Source organism: Cebus imitator, unplaced genomic scaffold, assembly GCF_001604975.1.
Source record: "Cebus imitator isolate Cc_AM_T3 unplaced genomic scaffold, Cebus_imitator-1.0 Scaffold66, whole genome shotgun sequence".
Lineage (NCBI taxonomy): Eukaryota > Metazoa > Chordata > Mammalia > Primates > Cebidae > Cebus > Cebus imitator.
Genome location: NW_016107381.1, coordinates 5619043 through 5637016, shown reverse-complemented (window position 1 = coordinate 5637016; position 17974 = coordinate 5619043). Strand labels below are relative to the sequence as shown.

General features: G+C 52.3%; 1 protein-coding gene across 1 annotated transcript in view; it reads left to right on the top strand.

Moving 5' to 3' along the window:
- The window catches only part of FA2H (fatty acid 2-hydroxylase), a 67458-nt gene that overhangs the window by 45904 nt on the left and 3580 nt on the right, over positions 1-17974 (top strand). Inside the window, exons 3-6 of the mRNA XM_017530562.2 lie at positions 5498-5640; positions 6455-6561; positions 14836-15008; positions 17396-17648. Of these exons, the coding sequence (XP_017386051.1) occupies positions 5498-5640; positions 6455-6561; positions 14836-15008; positions 17396-17648 (676 nt within the window). The remainder of the gene's footprint in view (positions 1-5497; positions 5641-6454; positions 6562-14835; positions 15009-17395; positions 17649-17974) is intronic.

Here is a 17974-nt window from a genome sequence, read left to right as displayed (position 1 = left end):
AAAAAAAAAAAAGAAAGAAAGAAAAAGAAAAAGAATCCTATGTCATTTTCTCCTTCCTTCACAAAATAAGGACAAAATGGATCAATAGATTAAAATTTGCCGAACCACTGCTATGCTGAGGGAGGGGCCTACCTGGCTGCATCCCTGTGCTATAGCTGGAAAAGTTCACATTCAAGGCAGCTGAGTCTGTGTTAGTTCAAGGTAGCTCAGTCTCTGTTAAGTGCACAAGTGAATCACAGGATAGTGATGTCTATCATGTGTAGCATCCAAAAGTGAGATAGAAAAACCAGGGGCTCTGGTCAGGCGCAGTGGCTCATGCTCATAAGCCCAGCACTTTGGGAGGCTGAGGCAGGAGGATCACTTGAGCCCAGGAGTTCAAGACCAGCCTGTTGTCCAGAACTCTCTTCTTGTGTTTCAGTTGAGTTCAACCTTTGACTCCTATGCCATTTCCGAATGAACACAGGGGTTCATGCCTGTAATTCCAGCTCTTTGAGAGGCTGAGGCGAGATCACCTGCCATGGAGTTTGGATTATTGCTTGATTTGGTTAGTGCCAGGGCGGGATGGCGCCAGGCTGACCTGGGTCATCTTCCAGCCTGAGAAGCAGGAATTTTTTAGAAATACTTCCATCTCTTAAAAAAAAAAAAAAAATAGCTGGGCATGGTGGCCTGAGCCTGTAGTCCCAGCTACTCCGGAAGCTGAGGTGGGAGGATCACTTGAGCTTAAGAGGCTGAGGCTGCAGTGAGCCACTGTCGTCACAGTCATGCCACTGTACTCTCACTGGGCAACAGAGCAAGTCCTGTCTCAAAAAAAAAAAAGGAAGAAAAAGAAAAGACCAGGGATTCCTCTGAGAGAGATGGTGTAAGTTACAGATGTATGTGATCACCTTTAGAGCAGCAACTGCAAGGAAAATACCGAAAAGCACAGCTAAAAACCCAACAGAGGAGACAGTATGGAATAGTGTAAAATATTTCATACAAATAAGACACAGGAAGAGCAGAGGAGACAAATCGAAAACAGCAGCCAGGTGTGGTGGCACCTGCTTGTAGTCCCAGCTACTCAGAAGGCTGAGGCAGGAGGATTGTTTGATCTCCAGAGGTCAAGGCTGCCGTGAGCCAAGATGGTGCCGTTGCACTCCAGCCTGGGCGACAGAGCAAGCCCTGTCTCGAAAAGAAAAAGAAAAGAAAACTAGAGTAGACCTACTCCAACATTAAATGTAAATAGATTTAGTGCTTCAATTAAAAGGCAGAGATTGACTTGAATAAAAAGGAAGACCCAGCTATATTCTGTCTGCAAGAGATGCACCTTAAATGTAAAGACATACACCAGCTGAAAGTAAAAGTCGCCGGGTGCGGTGGCTCACGCCTATAATCCCAGCACTTTGGGCAGCTGAGGTGGATGGATCATGAGGTCAGGAGATCGAGACCATCCGGGCTAACACAGTGAAAACCCATCTCTACTAAAAATACAAAATATTAGCAGGGCATGCTGGTGGCAGGCGCCTGTAGTCCCTGCCACTTGAGAGACTGAGGCAGGAGAATCGCTTACACCTGAGAGACAGAGGTTGCAGTGAGCAGAGGTCGCGCCACTGTACTCCAGCCTGGGCGACAACAGCAAGACCCCATCTCAAAAGTATGGGAAGACATAGATCCTGCGCACACCAAGCTTCAGGAAACCAACGTGATTCTATTACTATCCAAGTGGACTTCAGGACAAGGTGTATCTCTAGGGGCCAAGATGGCTCTTTGTTAGTGGTAAAGGGGCCAACGCACCGAGGAGACATAACTGGGCATCCCTGGGCAGATTACTCAGCCTCAGTTTTCCCATCTGCAAAATGACAATGGTTAGAATACCTGTCTAGTTAGGGGTATGTGAGGATCAAGTGACTGAACCCGTGTCAGGTGTTTAGAACTAGGCTTGGCACATAACTAGGGCTCCATGGGGATCAGCTCTGAGTACTACCGCAGCTGGGACAGAGCCTCACGCTCTTGCCGTGACCCTGGCCCAGCTTCTTCTAAGGTGCGGCTCTTGGGGCTGCGGCAAGATAAGGTGGTAAACACAGGCCGCTAGCTGGTTCCTCCAGTTCTTTTTCCTGGTGGTGGTGGTAGCGGTGGTGGTGGTACAGGGTGTGTGGTGTGTGTGGGTGTGTGTGTGTGTGTGTGTGTGTGTGTGAGACCTGGGGCAGAGGACTGGAATGAGACAGCACACATCTGATGACCTCACTGGCTGCTAGACTCGAGGGCTGAGGTCAAGGAGACTGGGGTCAGGAAGGGAGCGGCGACTAGGTGGAGTTTGGATGACTGCTTGATTTAGTTAGTGCCAGCGCGAGAAGGCTTCAGGCTGACCTGGGTCGTCTTCCAGCCTGAGAAGCAGGAAGTGACCGCACCCCCCACCCTCCACCCCTGCCACAGGAAGGCAGCCAGTACCTGAGACCTGCCAAATTCACATGGCAGAAGCCACAGCCTTCTTTGAGCCTTTCACCCTGGCCACAGGCACAGAGGGAAACCCAGTGGCCTTGCCTGCTTGCTCCTGGGACCCCCACACCCCTGTTCCCAGGTCGTGATGGCAAGACTAGCTTCACTTCCAAACGAGCTAGGGGCACATGAGAGTTCCTGGAAGACCCGCTGAGGCTGCAGAAACCTTTGGTGGGGAGGCCTGTGCAAGGATGAGGTGGCAGCCAGGGCCAGGGGAAGGCAGGTTTCTGGAATCACGGATGGCTGTTTCGTCCAGGCTTGCAAGCTCTTCCACGTGCAGCCCTTGCTCCTCTCCCCTGCTCTCCCTGCCTGTGGTTCCCCACTTCCCTTCTGCAGTGGCTGCCTGACTCCCCCTGCTGAAGATTGTCTGAGCATCCACCATGCCCCCCTGACTCCGACTGTGGGTGGTGGGTTGGGGCCCACCGGCATCACAGATGAGGGCACTGAGGGTCCCTGAGAAGTAAAAGTGCATGTCTAGGATCTCATAGCTGGTAAAAGGCACAGCCAGGCTTTAATGGTGCTCCTCTGACTCCAGGCTCATTGTTCTTTGCTGGATTTGGTCCAGATTAACCTGGCACTGGCTTGTCAGAAATCTTCAAGGGCTTCCCGGTATCTGGAGCTGAAACCTGCAAACTTTTCTGACCTTGTATCCCTGAGTGAACATTGCTGCACACACTCTCCATTACGTGTTTATTATATATTTAAATTATTTCTTAAGTATTGGCATGTGTTAATGTACTCTTATAGTCCGTGCATTAGAACACAGTCAAGTGCTGGGCGCGGTGGCTCAAGCCTGTAATCCCAGCACTGTGGGAGGCCGAGGCGGGTGGATCACGAGGTCAAGAGATCGAGACCATCCTGGTCAACATGGTGAAACCCCGTCTCTACTAAAAATACAAAACATTAGCTGGGCATGGTGGCGTGTGCCTGTAATCCCAGCGACTCAGGAGGCTGGGGCAGGAGAATTGCCTGAACCCAGGAGGCGGAGGTTGCGGTGAGCCGAGATCGCGCCATTGCACTCCAGCCTGGGTAACAAGAGCGAAACTTCCATCTCAAAAAAAAAAAAAAAGAACACAGTCAAATGCTGTGTAAAGGTGAAATCAAGCCTGCGTAATGGCGCTCTCCTGTAGTCTGAGCCACCCAAGAGGCTGAGGCAGGAGGATCACTTGAGCCCAGGAGTTCAAGTCCAGCCTGAGCAACATAACAAGACCCACCTCTTAAAAAAAGAAAAAAGGGCCAGGCGCGGTGCCTCATGCCTGTAATCCCAGCACTTTGGAAGGCTGAGGCAGACAGATCATGAGGTCAGGAGATCAAGACCATCCTGGCCATGGTGAAACCCCATCTCTACTAAAATACAAAAAATTAGCCGGGTGTGGTGGTGCTGCCTGTAGTCCCAGTTACTCAGGAGGCTGAGGCAGGGGAATCACTTGAATCCAGGAGATGGAGGTTGCAGTGAGCCGAGATCGTCCCACTGCACTCCAGCCTGGTGAAAGAGCAAGACCCTGTCTCAAAAAAGAAAGAAAAAGAAAAAAATCATAAATATATTACAAACACAAATAAATACAAATAATAGAAATAGGGTTGTTCATATTTTCTCTCTGCCTCTGGGGACCAGCCTGTGAGTACTACTGGGGTACACATACATGCCTGCCTTGGAGACAGCAGGCCTGGAGAATAAGCCACCCCTGGGCGTGGCACAGTGTTCTGTCATCTACGCCCTTTCCTCCTGCTGCCCACAGAGCATGTCAAGGTGCCAGAAAGGCCACAACAACTATATTCAACTTTAAATCCGTGCCCACACTCCCCGCCATCCCTTCCTCTCTCCCCCTTGTCAAATCTTCCATGCTGATGAATTCCAGCCCAAACCCCTCTGCAAAGCCCTCCTCGCCCACCCTGACCCGGACATCTGTACCGACCATTCTGCCTCTGGGTCTCAGCCTGCTTTGTGTCTCCACGAAACCATCCTTGCTTGGCATGCCACATCTCGCTGGGCGCTTAATGCAGATACTGTTACTATTTTTTATTTTTGTAGAGACTGAGTCTCAAAATATTGGTCAGGCTGGTCTCAAACTCCTGGCCTCAAGCAGTTATCCTGCCTCAGCCTCCCAAAGTGCAGGGTTTACAGGCATGAGCTACTGCAACCAATGATCACTTCCATTTTATAGCTGAGGAAACTGAGGCTCAGAGAGATTTAGTAATTCTCCCAAAGTCACACAGTAAATGGCACATGGATTTGTACCCAGGGCTGACTTCAGAGTCTAACTCTAAGCACTAAGCTACATGAAACAAGGTTGGTCTCTTTCATTCCTGTTGATTCTTTCCAGCATCTAGCATAGAAATATATAGAAATATTTCTATATTTATTTCCAGAAATGTATATATATTTATATATAGAAATATTCATATATATTTCTAAAATTAGATATACAGAGAAATATATATTTATACATATTATATATATAATATTAAATAAATTGCTGAATAAATGATTGAATGAATGAAATACCCAGATCAACACCAAGAAGAAGGCCTGTGGTAGAGGGAAAAGCTTCCACTCCATTCCTGATACAGAATGTCTTGCCTCCTGTACCTCAGGAGTCCCGAGCAAGACTTCAAACTTCAGATGTGGCTGAATCTGGACACTCAGATATCATTACCGGGATTCTGTCACCCTAGCTCTTGGTTTGGACATCTCCTGTGCTGGTGACGCCTTCAGGCAGGCTCTGCTAGCAACTCCAGGCTCGTGCCCTGCCAATGTAGCACCTCCAACAGAAAGAGAGAGTGTCTGATGGCTCATCACACCAGTTTAGGTCGCGAGCCTGTACTGGGTCCTATTGCTGCCACCAGGGGGCTGGGATGAGCAGCTTGGTCAGTTCTTGATCACTGAAGCAGGAGGGTGGGTGGCCCCACACAGATGGCATGAGCTGAGTAGGAGGTGAGGACTGGGATGCTATAACAAGGAAATGGGGGAATGAATATGGGAAGACATGAGTGTCAAGTGTCCACTTGGCTTCATCTCTTGCAGGACCTGGTGGACTGGCAAAAGCCCCTCCTGTGGCAGGTGGGCCACTTGGGAGAGAAGTACGATGAGTGGGTTCACCAGCCGGTGACCAGGCCCATCCGCCTCTTCCAGTCAGACTTCGTTGAGGGCCTCTCTAAGACGGTCTGGTAAGCTCTTCCCTGAGCCTGTGGCAGGCTGCCCCTCTCTTCTGAAGGTGCCAATCAGATATGGAAAGGGAAGGGGCAGTTGGGTCCCTCCCCAGAGCCCAGGCCTATACTGTAAAGCTCTCAGGGAGGGAGGAACATGCCATGGGAATAATTCATCCCTGTGCATGGTTTTGTCCACTAGGTGGGTCACAACCCAACATGTAGCTAGAAACTTTTGAATATGAGTAGTTTCTCGCGTCTGATGCACATGGGAACAATTTAGCCTGCAATTAGCTCCTCTGCCAGAAGAGGTCAGCGTCTGTCCAGTTGCATAGAGTCTGTAGCCCTGGGGAAACTTCTTTTCTGCCAATAACTCAACTCAGAGGCAGGAGGCAGATGGGCTTACAGCCCCCCTCCTCTTTTCTCTTCCCCATCCCCCATACCAGTGTCCCTTTGACCCCATATGCTTTCTGCATCTGCTTTGGTGTCATCTTTTTACCTCTCTGGTAGAAAGCTAGACCCTGCCAGGTGTGGTGGCTCACACCTATAATCCCAGTGCTTTGGGGGGCTGAGGTGGGTGGATCACCTGAGGTCAGGAGTTCGAGACCAGCCTGACTAACATGGTGAAACTCCATCTCTACTAAAAATACAAAATTAGCTGGGTGTGGTGGCACATACCTGAAATCCAGCTACTTGGGAGGCTGAGGCAGGAGAATCACTTGAACCCAGGAGCCTGCGTGACCAGAGTGAAACTCCATCTCAAAAAAAAAAAGAAAGCTGGACCCTGTCAAGCCCCTGTGCATGTATCTCTCTTACCCTAATGGCCCTCCTGCAGGTACAGTGTCCCCGTCATCTGGATGCCCCTGGTGCTGTACATCAGCTGGTCCTGCTACCGAACCTTTGCCCAGGGTAACGTCCGACTCTTCGCGTCATTTACAACAGGTAATGCCAGATTCTTTCCTGACTTTCCCCTGAGGATCCTAGAGGGAGGAGACTTCAGTGCTTTCCCTGGCCCGGAGTTTCTGATAGCATAGAACCCCAAACAACATCACAGGCATTTTTTGGTGAAGCCTTTCTGTAGAAATAGTCTTCCAAAGAAGAATTTTGTCAGACTCCCACTATCTCCACAAATGAATACAAAACCCAGCAACACATCAGCAGAAACTAAATGGAACCATTTCATGAGGTGTCAGAGGAATAAAAAAGAGAGAGAGTGCGCTTCTTATTGAGTCTCACACCAGAAAATGCATGATCTGGGACTCTTTGCTAAGAAACTAGATGAAATCACTTCATCAGGTCGCACTGCTGAGAGCTAGACTTGGACTGGCCTATGAACAGAGCACAGAGTAGCAGAGAGCTTGGGAGAGAGACCTGGGAGTGTCCTGGAGTGTGTCCAAGGCAAAGGCTCATGCTGCGGACCCCCAGGCTGGGAGTAACAGCCCACTAACCTCTATGGGACACTGGCCATGTGTGGGGCCACGTGCTCTCCTGGGACTGTCTCATTTGCCCATCCCAGCAACCCCATAGAAGGGTCCTGTTATTATCCCCTTTTAGAACTGAGAAAATGGAGCCTCAGAGATATCAAGTGAGCAGTTTGAGGTCATGTGGCTAGGCTGTGGATACCAGGTTCTAGTGGGGGGACAGAGGATGAAAAGAGGGGCTAGCATGGGACAGTGTCTAAAGAGCCCATGAGACTCGGTCTTTCAGGATGACTGTGGGTTTAGGTACGGCCACTGGGGCAGCTAGCCCCGAAAGCGCCTTGCCTACCTTGGGCCTCCAGGTACATGCCACCTGTCCAGGTAGTCAACCTGTCCTGGCTCTGAGCTTCCTGAGCTGCCCTCACTCTGCGAGGAGCAGGTCTTTTCCCTGCTTTCTGCAAGTCAAGTGCCTGAATGGTTGAGATGACAGGGGCCATGTTCACGGCATCCGGAGCTTCATTCATCTACCTGACCCAGGATGGGTTGGGGGTGAGCAAGCTGCAGGAAGACCCTCAAATCCAGCCCAGAGCTGCTCCTGGTCACCGAGGGTTACTGTGGGCATCCCTGGAGCCATGGTGGCCCTGTTCTGCCCAGCTCAGGCATAGCACAGGGCTTGTTGCTCAGAAGACCTGCTCGCTGAATCGCTCACTGTCCGCCCGGCGCTCCCCTAACAATCACAAACAGTGGCAGGGCCGCCAGGCTGGCAGCCGGAGGGGGAAGGGGACGCTGAAGCTTTGGCCCAGGTCCCTCTGCCGGATTCCTCCAGAGATGCCACTCAGTACCAGCTCCAGCCGGATGGGCAGACAGGGTGATGCTGGGGTGAGGGGGCGGGCAGAGGCTTGACCTATAGGAGAGGACTTTTCTGCACAGCAGGGAGGGTGATTTGAGGACCCTGTCAGCCCTGTGGCCTTGCCATAGAGCTAAAATGTGCCTGTCTTATAAAGATCCAGTATAGATGGTAAGTAAGCCTGTGACCATGATGCCAGCGATGGGGGCATGAGAGATACATCTCCACGTGCCTCCCTCAGCCCCCAGCTTTTCATGCAAGGCACAAGCCACAGGCAGAGAAAATAAGAGCCCACAAAGCGAGGCGAGGGCAGACTCGGCGGGGTCCCGGTGCAGCTGCTGGACAAAGGACACACTGGAATCAATACAGAAGAGTCAGGGTGCCAAGAAGCAGTGGAAGCTGAACGGAGACACCAGTTCAAGGCTGGCACTCCTAGATGCGCACATGAAAATGCTTTCAAAAACTGGGGAGGTGGTGGGGGCCCTGCATGCTCAGGATGGCTCCAGACCAGCTCCTGAGAGCATGTTAGAGTGAGCAGCATCCTGGAGCAGAGGGGGAGGCAGGCCTTCGGTGGGGCGGTGTGTAGGGTCTCAGCAGAGACGAGGACCCAAGTCTGTGCCAGAGAGTGCTCCCGCAAGTCCAGTCCTTTCCCTACCAATAAGAGAGTTAAGGCTGGGCATGATGGCTCACGCCTGTAATCCCAGCAGTTTAGGAGGCCTAGGTGGTCAGATCACCTGAGGTCAGGAGTTCAAGAGCAGCCTGACTAACATGATGAAACCCCATCTCTACTAAAGATACAAAAATTAGCCAGACGTGGTGGCAGGCACCTGTAATCCCAGCTACTCGGGAGGCTGAGGCAGGAGAATCACTTGAACCCAGGAGGCAGAGGTTGCAGTGAGCTGAGATCGTACCATTTAACAAAAGCCAGGGAGAAAGAGGGAGGCTTTGTCTAAAAAAAAAAAAAAAAAGAAAAGAAAAGAAAGAAAGAGAGAGAGCTAAGTGACAAGGGAGGGTGTCTCAGCTCCAGGTAGGGGAGAACCGAGGGGCTGGGAAACTCCTCCCCACCCAGCTGGAGTCCTGAATGGGTGGGGAGCAAAGAGAATGGAGAGAAGTTGGGAAATAGGAGAACTGCTGGGTGGGACAGACACTCAGACCGTGACTCAGAAATTACCGTGGCCCCTTGTTCAACATCCGACTATGATAGTATAGCAGCATATGTAATAACAGTAGTAGTATAAGAAAGTATAGGCCAGACTGTGGCTCATGCCTAATCCCAGCACTTTCGGAGGCCAAGGCGGGTGGACCACGTGAGGTCAGGAGTTTGAGACCAGCCTGGCCAACATGGTGAAACCCGGTCTCTACTAAAAATACAAAAATTAGCTGAGTGTGGTGGTGCGTGCCTGTAATCCCAGCTACTTGGGAGGCTGAGGCAGGAGAACCGCTTCAACCCAGGAGGTGGAGGTTGCAGTGAGCCAAGATCATGCCACTGCACCCCAGCCTGGGTGACAGAGCGAGGTGAAAAAAAAAAAGGAAATGTAGTATTATTAATATTATTATATAATATAACATATATACTCATCATATAATCAGATATTCTGTTACCTCCATCCTAACCACAGCCCTTCAAGATGGGGAAGGTATTTCCCTGAAAAAACTCTCTAGGTGGTGCCGAGCCAGGATTTGAACCCAGGTCTGCAAATCCAATGCCTGTGCTCGCTGCACTTCACCGGAGTGACCTGAAGGACCCCAGAGGTATCAGGGCTTCCCACCAACCAGGGTCTCTCACCAACCAGACCAGCCCAGCTAAGACCCAATGGCCGCTTGCAGTCAAAGCCGGCAAAGCTGTTAGGCAAGTGTCTCGTACCACCTGTGAACACAGCAGGCCCTGCTGATGAGAGATGTCAGACTCGCCTAAAACCTGGCTTGAGAGAAAGGACCTTTGAAAATGGAATCTTGGCTGCATCAGATTTTAGTTCCCAGGTGAACTGTGAAACATGTTTTCATGGCATGGAGATTTGTTTGGAACTGAGTGTCCAAATAGCACTTGACCTGGAATCTGGTCCAAAGAGCTGGGAGGTCACCTCTGCCTTCCTCAACTATCTCCCTTCCTCAGTGGTCACTGGGGCCATCTGTCCTGGGCCCACGGTGGGCTCGGGCCCCTCAGATATATTTCCTTAACTGCAGCTGGAGCTGCCTCTGCCAGGCCTGGTTCTAATCAAATCTCATCCATGCGCAGGCCTGCACAGAGGCTTTATTTTACCTGTCACTCTCCCCGCAAGTCCCTGAGAACCTGCCGTGTGAAGCATTGGAGATATAAAGTGAAAGGCCCCAACGCTGCCCGTGAAAAATTAGTAACCGAGTAGGGGGCAAATGAGGAGACCGCAGGCACAGCATGGTGTGATGGAGTGCCGTGCGGGGGCAAAGGAGGGGCTGTGAACGCAGCTGGTGCCAGTGAAGGGCATCTGCACAGGCTTCCCGGGAGCGGAGTCTCCAAGGATAAGGATGGCAGGGAAGGAATTCCAGGGAAGGACACACCAGCAAAATTATGGAGCTGAGGGAAGCGAAGGTGGCACATGCAAGGAGACCACATGTGGTTTGACTTGGCCCCAGGACCAGGTGATGGAGAGGGCAGGCAGGGATGTGGCTGGCAAGGTCAGGTCTCAGAGGACCCTGAATGTGGTGCAGTGGGGTTAGGACTTTGCCTGAAGGTTGTGGGGCACCGTGGAGGGGTCTGAAGGCCTGTGGAGGTTGTGAGTTAAGCAGAGACTGACAGTGTCGTTGGGGCACAAGGTGATAATGCGACAGGATCAAGAGCAGGGACCCACCGAAGATCTATGTAAATCCTTTTTCTTTTCTTTTCTTTTCTTCACTTTTTTTCTTTTTTTTTTTTTTTTTTTTTTTTTTTTTTTTTTTTTTTTTTTTTTTTTTTTTTTTTTGAGACAGAGTCTTGCTCTGTTGCCCAGGCTGCAGTGCAGTGGCGCAGTCTCAGCTCACTACAACCTTCGCCTCCCCGGTTCAAGCTGTTCTTCTACCTCAGCCTCCCGAGTAGCTGGGACCACAGGCACCCACCACCATGCCCAGCTAATTTTTGTATTTTTTGTAGAGATCGGGTTTCACCATGTTGGCCAGGATGGTCTCAAACTCCTGACCTCGTGATCCACCCGCCTCAGCCTCCCAAAGTGCTGAGATTACAGGCATGAGCCACCGCACATGGCCCTGTGTAAATCTTTCTTATTGCAATGAGAGTCTCATAAAATTCAATATAGTCTTTAGTATGTTCACAGGGTGGTTCAGCCACCACTCTGTCTGGCTCTAAAACATTTTCATCATCCCAAAGAAAACCCTGGACAATCGCTACCCACTTCCCTCCTTCCAGCGCCTAGCAGCCACTGATCTGCCCTCTGTGTCCATACATTCACCTATTGTGGACATTTCATATAAATGAAATCATATGCTTCATGGCCTTTGGTGTCCGCCTTCTTTGACTTTGCCAGGAGATCTTAAGGAGGTGGCGCTGACAGGGCTTGGGGACTGGTTGGATGTGGCAGAGAGAGGTCACTTGAACCTGACTCCTTTGGTAATGAGTGGTGTCGGTAACCCCAGCCCCCAAAGAAGGAAACCCAAGAGGAGGCGGGCAGGAAGAAGGAGGAAGACGGTTGGCCTCATTTGGGAGGTGTTCAAGGCAGGGGCTGTGGACAACCACACGGAGCTGTGCAGTAGGAAGCGGCCACCCAGGGTGGAGCTGGTGTAGAGCATCCGTCATCAGCACATGGGAGAGGAAGAGATTGAGCCGAGAGGCAAAGGGTCCAGGCTTGGACCCTGGGGACAGAGGCAGAGTTTCCAAGATGGAGCCTGAGCAGGGAGATCCAGGGAGAGGAGAAAAGTCAAGTATGGCAGCAGCAGAAGGTGGAGCTGTGGATTTGAATCTCATTGCTCCCAGATATTTTGAGAATTTGAGAAACCAGGGACATGCTACGGAGAAAAAACGCCCATAGATGTGCAATTCCATGTATCAGCAAGTTCACAGACACTCTACGATCCTACTTAAGACCCTCAAATATTCATAAGCCTCGGGATAAGAGCCTAGACGGCTACAGATTAAAGAAGACGGTGGCGCTAATGGCATATGCCACAGCCAGGTCAGACGTGGACTAAAAAATTGCTTAGATTTGGCAAGAAAGACATCATGAATAGCCTTTGAAGTTCTGATGGTTTAAGGAAGAAGACAGACTTTTTTTTTTTTTGAGACAGAATCTCACTCTGTCACCCAGGCTGGAGTACAATCTCAGCTCACTACAATCTCTGCCTCCTGGGTTCAAGTGACTCTCCTGCCTCAGCCTCCTGAGTAGCTGGGATTACAGGCGCATACCACCGCCCAGCTAGTTTTTGTATTTTTAGCAGAGATGGAATTTCACCATGTTATTCAGGCTGGTCTTGAACTCCTGACCTTGTGATCTGCCCACCTTGGCCTCCCAAAGTGCTGGGATTACAGGCATGAGCCACCACACCCGGCCAGGAGACAGATTTTAAGAACTTGACAAGCCAATGGAAAGTGACAAAGTAGAGCCATGAGTCCAGCCTCACTTTTTTTTCTTGTTTTCTTTTTAGCTTTTTGAGACAGGAGGGTCTTGCTCTGTCATCCAGGCTGGAGTGCAGTGGTGCAATCACAGCTCACTGCAGGCTTCAACTACTGGGCTCAAGTGATCCTCCTGCCCCAGCCTCCTGAGTAGCTGGGACTACAGGCATGGGCCACCATGCCCTGCTAATTTTTTAACTTTTTGATGAGGTGGGAACTCACTGTGTTGCCCAGGCTGGCCTCCAACTCCTGGGCTCAAGCGATCCTCCCACTTCAGCCTCCCAAAGTGCTGGGATTACAGGTGTAAGCCACCACATTCAGCCTAGCCCAGCTTTTTAGCAATCTTCATGATGAAGAAGCTGAGTCCATGATGGGAAAGTCTTGCATACCTCAGAAAGATGAACAAAAGAGCCAGAAGAGGAGAGACTGAAGGAGGCCACAGGAATCCCTTGGGAGGGAGGGTGGGAGGAGGCAGCTGAGGGTTTGCACTGCCAAGCAGGGGGAGCCTGGCAAGTCATGGACTTTGTCCACATCCTCACTCATGCAGTCAATGCCAGGGCTTCCCTTGTAAGGCTGTGGTGAGATGAAATAGGAAGTCATCCATGGAAAGCCCTTGGGCGGCACATGGCACACAGGACTCAGTCAAGACACATGTGCTGTTACTGTTTCTCTGACCATCAGCACCCGCGTGCTGGTGCACAGCTCTTCCCTGAGAAGCAAGGAGGATGCCCCAGGGTACTGGCAGGATCTGTTGTCCTTGGAAGTTGGGGTGGGTATGTGGAGGGGATAGCTCCCCCCCAACCCCAGGGCCTCTCTTCTCTGTGAAGTAGGAGGCTGGGTGGAAGGAGAGGAGGTGAAGGGGAGCAGAGAAGGTCCAAGGGCAGCGAGGAGGGAGCTGAACCTGAAGATGCTCAGGGATCACCCATCGGGCTGTGTCTAGGGTCTTGTAAAGGTCAAAGGTGCTAGACCCACTGTGTGACTCTCCATGCTCAGCAGCTTGGGGATGGGGTGTAGAGGCAGATTCCCATGATGACCCAGGGGGAGGGTTCGTGGGTGCAGGTGAGGGAGATGGAATACGGGTTAAAAGGGAATGGCTAGGCCGGGCGCAGGGGCTCATGCCTGCAATCCCGGCACTTTGGGAGGCCAGCCTCACTTGAGGTCAGGAGTTCAAGACCAGCCTGGGCATCATGGTGAAACCCCATCTCTACTAAAAATATAAAAATTAGCCAGGCGTGGTGGTGGGCACCTGTAGTCCCAGCCACTCAGGAGGCTGAGGCAAGAGAATCGTTTGAACCCAGGAGGTGGAGGTTGCAGTGAGCCGAGATCACGCGCCATGCACTCCAGCCTAGGCAACAAAGCGAGATTGTCCAAAAAAAAAAAAAAAAAAATGGATGAGGATGAATATGGAGAAAACAGGAGCGAGAGCTGAAATCTCCATGAGGTCAGAGAATGAATGAGGCGGAGGGAAGAACTGAAAGCCGCAAGGGTTACAGGCCATCTCCGGAGGGTTGGGCAGTGGGAAGCTTGTGCTTGCAGACGGCGCCCTCTCCCGTCTTCCCTCCCCACCCAGGCCGATCGTCTTCAGTGTTTTCACATATTCCTCCTGAGCTGTGACTTCAGGTCTCATCTGTTGAGATCTCAGTGCTTGTTTTCTCTTGTTCTTCCTGCCCCACAGTCCCTGGTGGTTCACTCTTTCCATCATTAACACCCTGGAGGCCGGGTGCCGTGGCTCCCATCTGTAATCGCACTTTGGGAGGCCAAGGCGAGAGAATTGCTTGAGTCCAGGAGTTTGAGTCCAGCCTGGGCAACATAGCAAGATCTCGTCTCTACAAAAAAAAAAAAATTAAAAATTAGCTGGGTGTGGTGGCTTGCGCCCGTGGTCCCAGCTACTTGAGAGGCTGAGGTTAAAGGATCACTTGAGCCCAGGACAGGGAGGCTGCAGTGAGCTGTGATCACACCTCTGCACTCCAGCACTCCAATCTTTCAACCTGGGCGACAGAGAGATACCTTGTCTCAAAATAATAACAATGCCCTGGCTCAGGAGTGTCACCGTCTCTTCTCCAGTGTCCTTGGGGCAAGGTCACCCTTGCAGGTAAAGGTCCAGCCCTGGCCATAGCCACTCCTCCCACAGCCTCTGTAAGGAGGCCTCCAGCCAATGGCCCATCACTCCCGTAAATGACCCCCAAGACCTAGTCCAGAGCCCCACAGCCTCCTTCCCATTTTGACCCACGGGCCCCAGCAGTGTGGCCTGGCCCCGTAGCTATGGGACAGAGGGCAGCATCTGCCAAGCCGATCAGGTCAGCGAGGCATGGACGCCTGGAGCTACCCGGCTGCTGTGCACCAGTCCTCACCTCACTCTCCCTGCCACCCTGCAGAGCATGCAGTGGTGGTGCCCAAGTCCATGTTCCCCGGGCTCTTCATGCTGGGGATCTTCCTCTGGAGCCTCATGGAGTACTTCATCCACCGCTTCCTGTTCCACATGAAGCCCCCCAGCGACAGCTATTACCTCATCATGCTGCACTTCGTCATGCATGGCCAGCACCACAAGGTGAGCGGGGCGGGGTCCCAGCCTGGACCCAGCAAGTGCAGGCCAAACCAGCTGGTCCGGCAGCCAGAACCAGCTTCAGGCACTACAGAGCCTCCTGGGAGTCTGGCTGTGGGTTGGGACTGACAAAACATTTGACATGAATCACAGGAGCAGCTGGGTCAGGCATCCGAACCTAAGCCAGGCAGGCACAGAGTGGATGTGCAGCGTCAGGCTGACATCCAGCCCTCTGCACCCCTGTTTATCTATCACTTTTAATCCTCGAAACAACTCATTCATTCATTCAGCAAATGCCCAGTGAGTTCCCTCCGTGTGTGAAACACTGTTCTAGACATCATTGAACAAAACAAAAAGCCTTGCCCTCCTGGAGCTTCTCCTGAAAATGGTGCCAGGATTCTCCCCGTTCAACAGAGCAGGAGACTGAGGCCTTGGGGAGCTAAGGAGCTTGCCCCATGTCACACTTGATGCAGCCAGGACGTCCTGCCCCATTCTGGGGATTCCAGAGTCTGCGCTCTCAATCACCCTTTCCCCTGAGGCCCTTCAAGGACTCCACGACAGTCCCAGAAACTGGCCCTAGAAGATAGGTCTGCTCAAAGGAAGCTGCCTCTCCTATGCCCCCCATGGCCTCTCTGACCCTGCACTGTGCTGTTCCCCAGCCAGTCTCCACACTCTGTTCTCTGCTGGCTGTAAATCAGAGAAAATGTGGCAGATATGATGCTTTCAGGACACCAGTTTAGACCCTTATGCTGCTCATGCTGAACGTGGGTTTCACATCAGTTTCCCAGCAGCAACTTAATCTAGTTCATCTCAATGAGCCAATTCCAGTTTAATCGGCCACCTAGGAGAGTTCTCAGGTTGGCTGGGTGTCACCCTCCCAGCTCTCCCCAGAGTTGATCTGCGTCCTTGGGGGCTTTCCTAGGGGCCAGTATCAGGGTGGGTGTCTAGTCCTGGGCCAACCCGTCCCTCAGGTATGCTCTCAGAGGCAGCACAGCCCAGGCCTGGTCTGTGTCCTCCAGCCTCACCTGGCCTCTGCTCTCCAGACTTGCTGCATCCGCTGCTGCATTCCTTCCCCACTTGTGAAGCCTTTTCAGATCCTCTGCCCCGTCAGCCATCTTTCCTATCCGCAAGGAACACAAGAACCTTCGGGGGACCTGATCAGGCTGTTCTGGGGCCCCAGGGGCTATCCCAGGCTCCCTCTTCTGGGACATTTCCACCCTGGTCTGTCCAGTCCCCTGCTGCCATACCACGAGGACCCGAGGAGGAGCTTGTGTGGCCTGTAGCCACATAGGCTCCAATCAGGAACATGTTCTCAGATCTCCAAACCTATCCATCCCAGGATCCTGATCCAGCTGTGACCTGGAGCTGGCCCACACCAGCTTGCAAGAGCACCTGGCCCATCCTTTCCTGTTTCTGCCCCAGTGACGCCACCTCAGCCCTTCAAAGCGCCAGGGCAGGAGTTTTTACACCGAAGGAATTAGCAAACCTACCAACCAGGGCTCTCCCTCCCTTCCTCTACTTCTCCCTCCGTCCTTCTCTCCCTCCTTCCCTGGCTCCCTCCCTTCCTCCTTTTTCTGAGAGCTGGTTTTCCAGCATGCCACTGATCCTATTGATCCTGGTCTGAAGGGAGGGAGGCCCACAGCAGCATCTCACTGTGTCACTGTCACCTGCTTTCTCGATCTCTCCTTCTCCAGCCCAGAAAGGCTGCAGGATTCCGTTTTCAGAATCCTCACCAAGCCGTAGCTAAGATCTCACCTCCATGCCAGGCCCTCAGCTTCTGAAGCTCAAGGGCCTCGGTGAAGCAGTGTTCTCTGGTTCACTGTGATGACACCCCCTTGGATCAAAGAAGGCCTCCTGTTTGGACATGGGGGTGGGGAGGACAGCTCTAGTGACACTTCAGGGTCATCCCACCGCAGAGGCTGCATTAGCCTCGGCCACCCGGTGCCTTGCTCTCCCAGACATCAGGCCACAGTCTAGGTGCCTTGTCTTCAGAATGCCCATCTAGCCAGAGGCATGGTATTTAGGGATGGGACACCTGTCTGACACCTGATGAATTCCAGAGTCTCAGTAGCCTCTAGAGCATGAGATGGGCTCTGAGCCACCAGCACGCCCTGCCTGTCTGCCTCACACCATCTCCCTCCTCTGTTCCTCGGCAATCTGCCAGGTCCCTTCCTGGCTCGCAAATGGGGAGTAAGACAGTCTTTCCAGAGCTTCCAGACATGCTGGCCCGCCCTCTCCAAAGCCACCAAAGGTGCCAAGCCTACCCAGTGGAATGTCTGGGCCGCTCCGCCCCTGTCCTCTGCAGGGAGCAGCCCAGGCTTGGCCAGCTGTGGCTACAGACAGGTCCTGGGGTCCCTGGCTGCCTCCTGATGCCCGAGCCTCTCCATCCACAGGCACCCTTCGATGGCTCCCGCCTGGTCTTCCCTCCCGTGCCAGCCTCCCTGGGGATCGGTGTCTTCTACGTGTGCCTGCACCTCATCCTGCCCGAGGCGGTGGGGGGCACTTTGTTTGCAGGGGGCCTCCTGGGCTACGTCCTCTACGACATGACCCATTATTACCTGCACTTTGGCTCGCCGCCCAAGGGCTCCTACCTGTACAGCCTGAAGGCCCACCACGTCAAGCACCACTTTGCACATCAGATGTCAGGTGAGGATGGGCCTGGGCCTCCCAGCCCCCTTTGTATGTTCATTGATTTATTTGCCAACTGCCATCGAGCTCCTGTGAACAGCCAGGCACTGTTGCGTGTCCTGGGCATATACAGAGGACTCCTTCTACCCTCCCCCCCAGCAGACATCCATAAATGGCAAAGATTTGAAACTGTGATAAATGCCATGAAGAAAATAAAGCAGCTGGGCACAGTGGCTCACGCCTATAATCCCAGCACTTTGGGGGGCCAAGGTGGGTGGATCACCTGAGGTCAGGAGTTCAAGACCAGCCTGACCAACATGGAGAAACCCCATCTCTACTTAAAA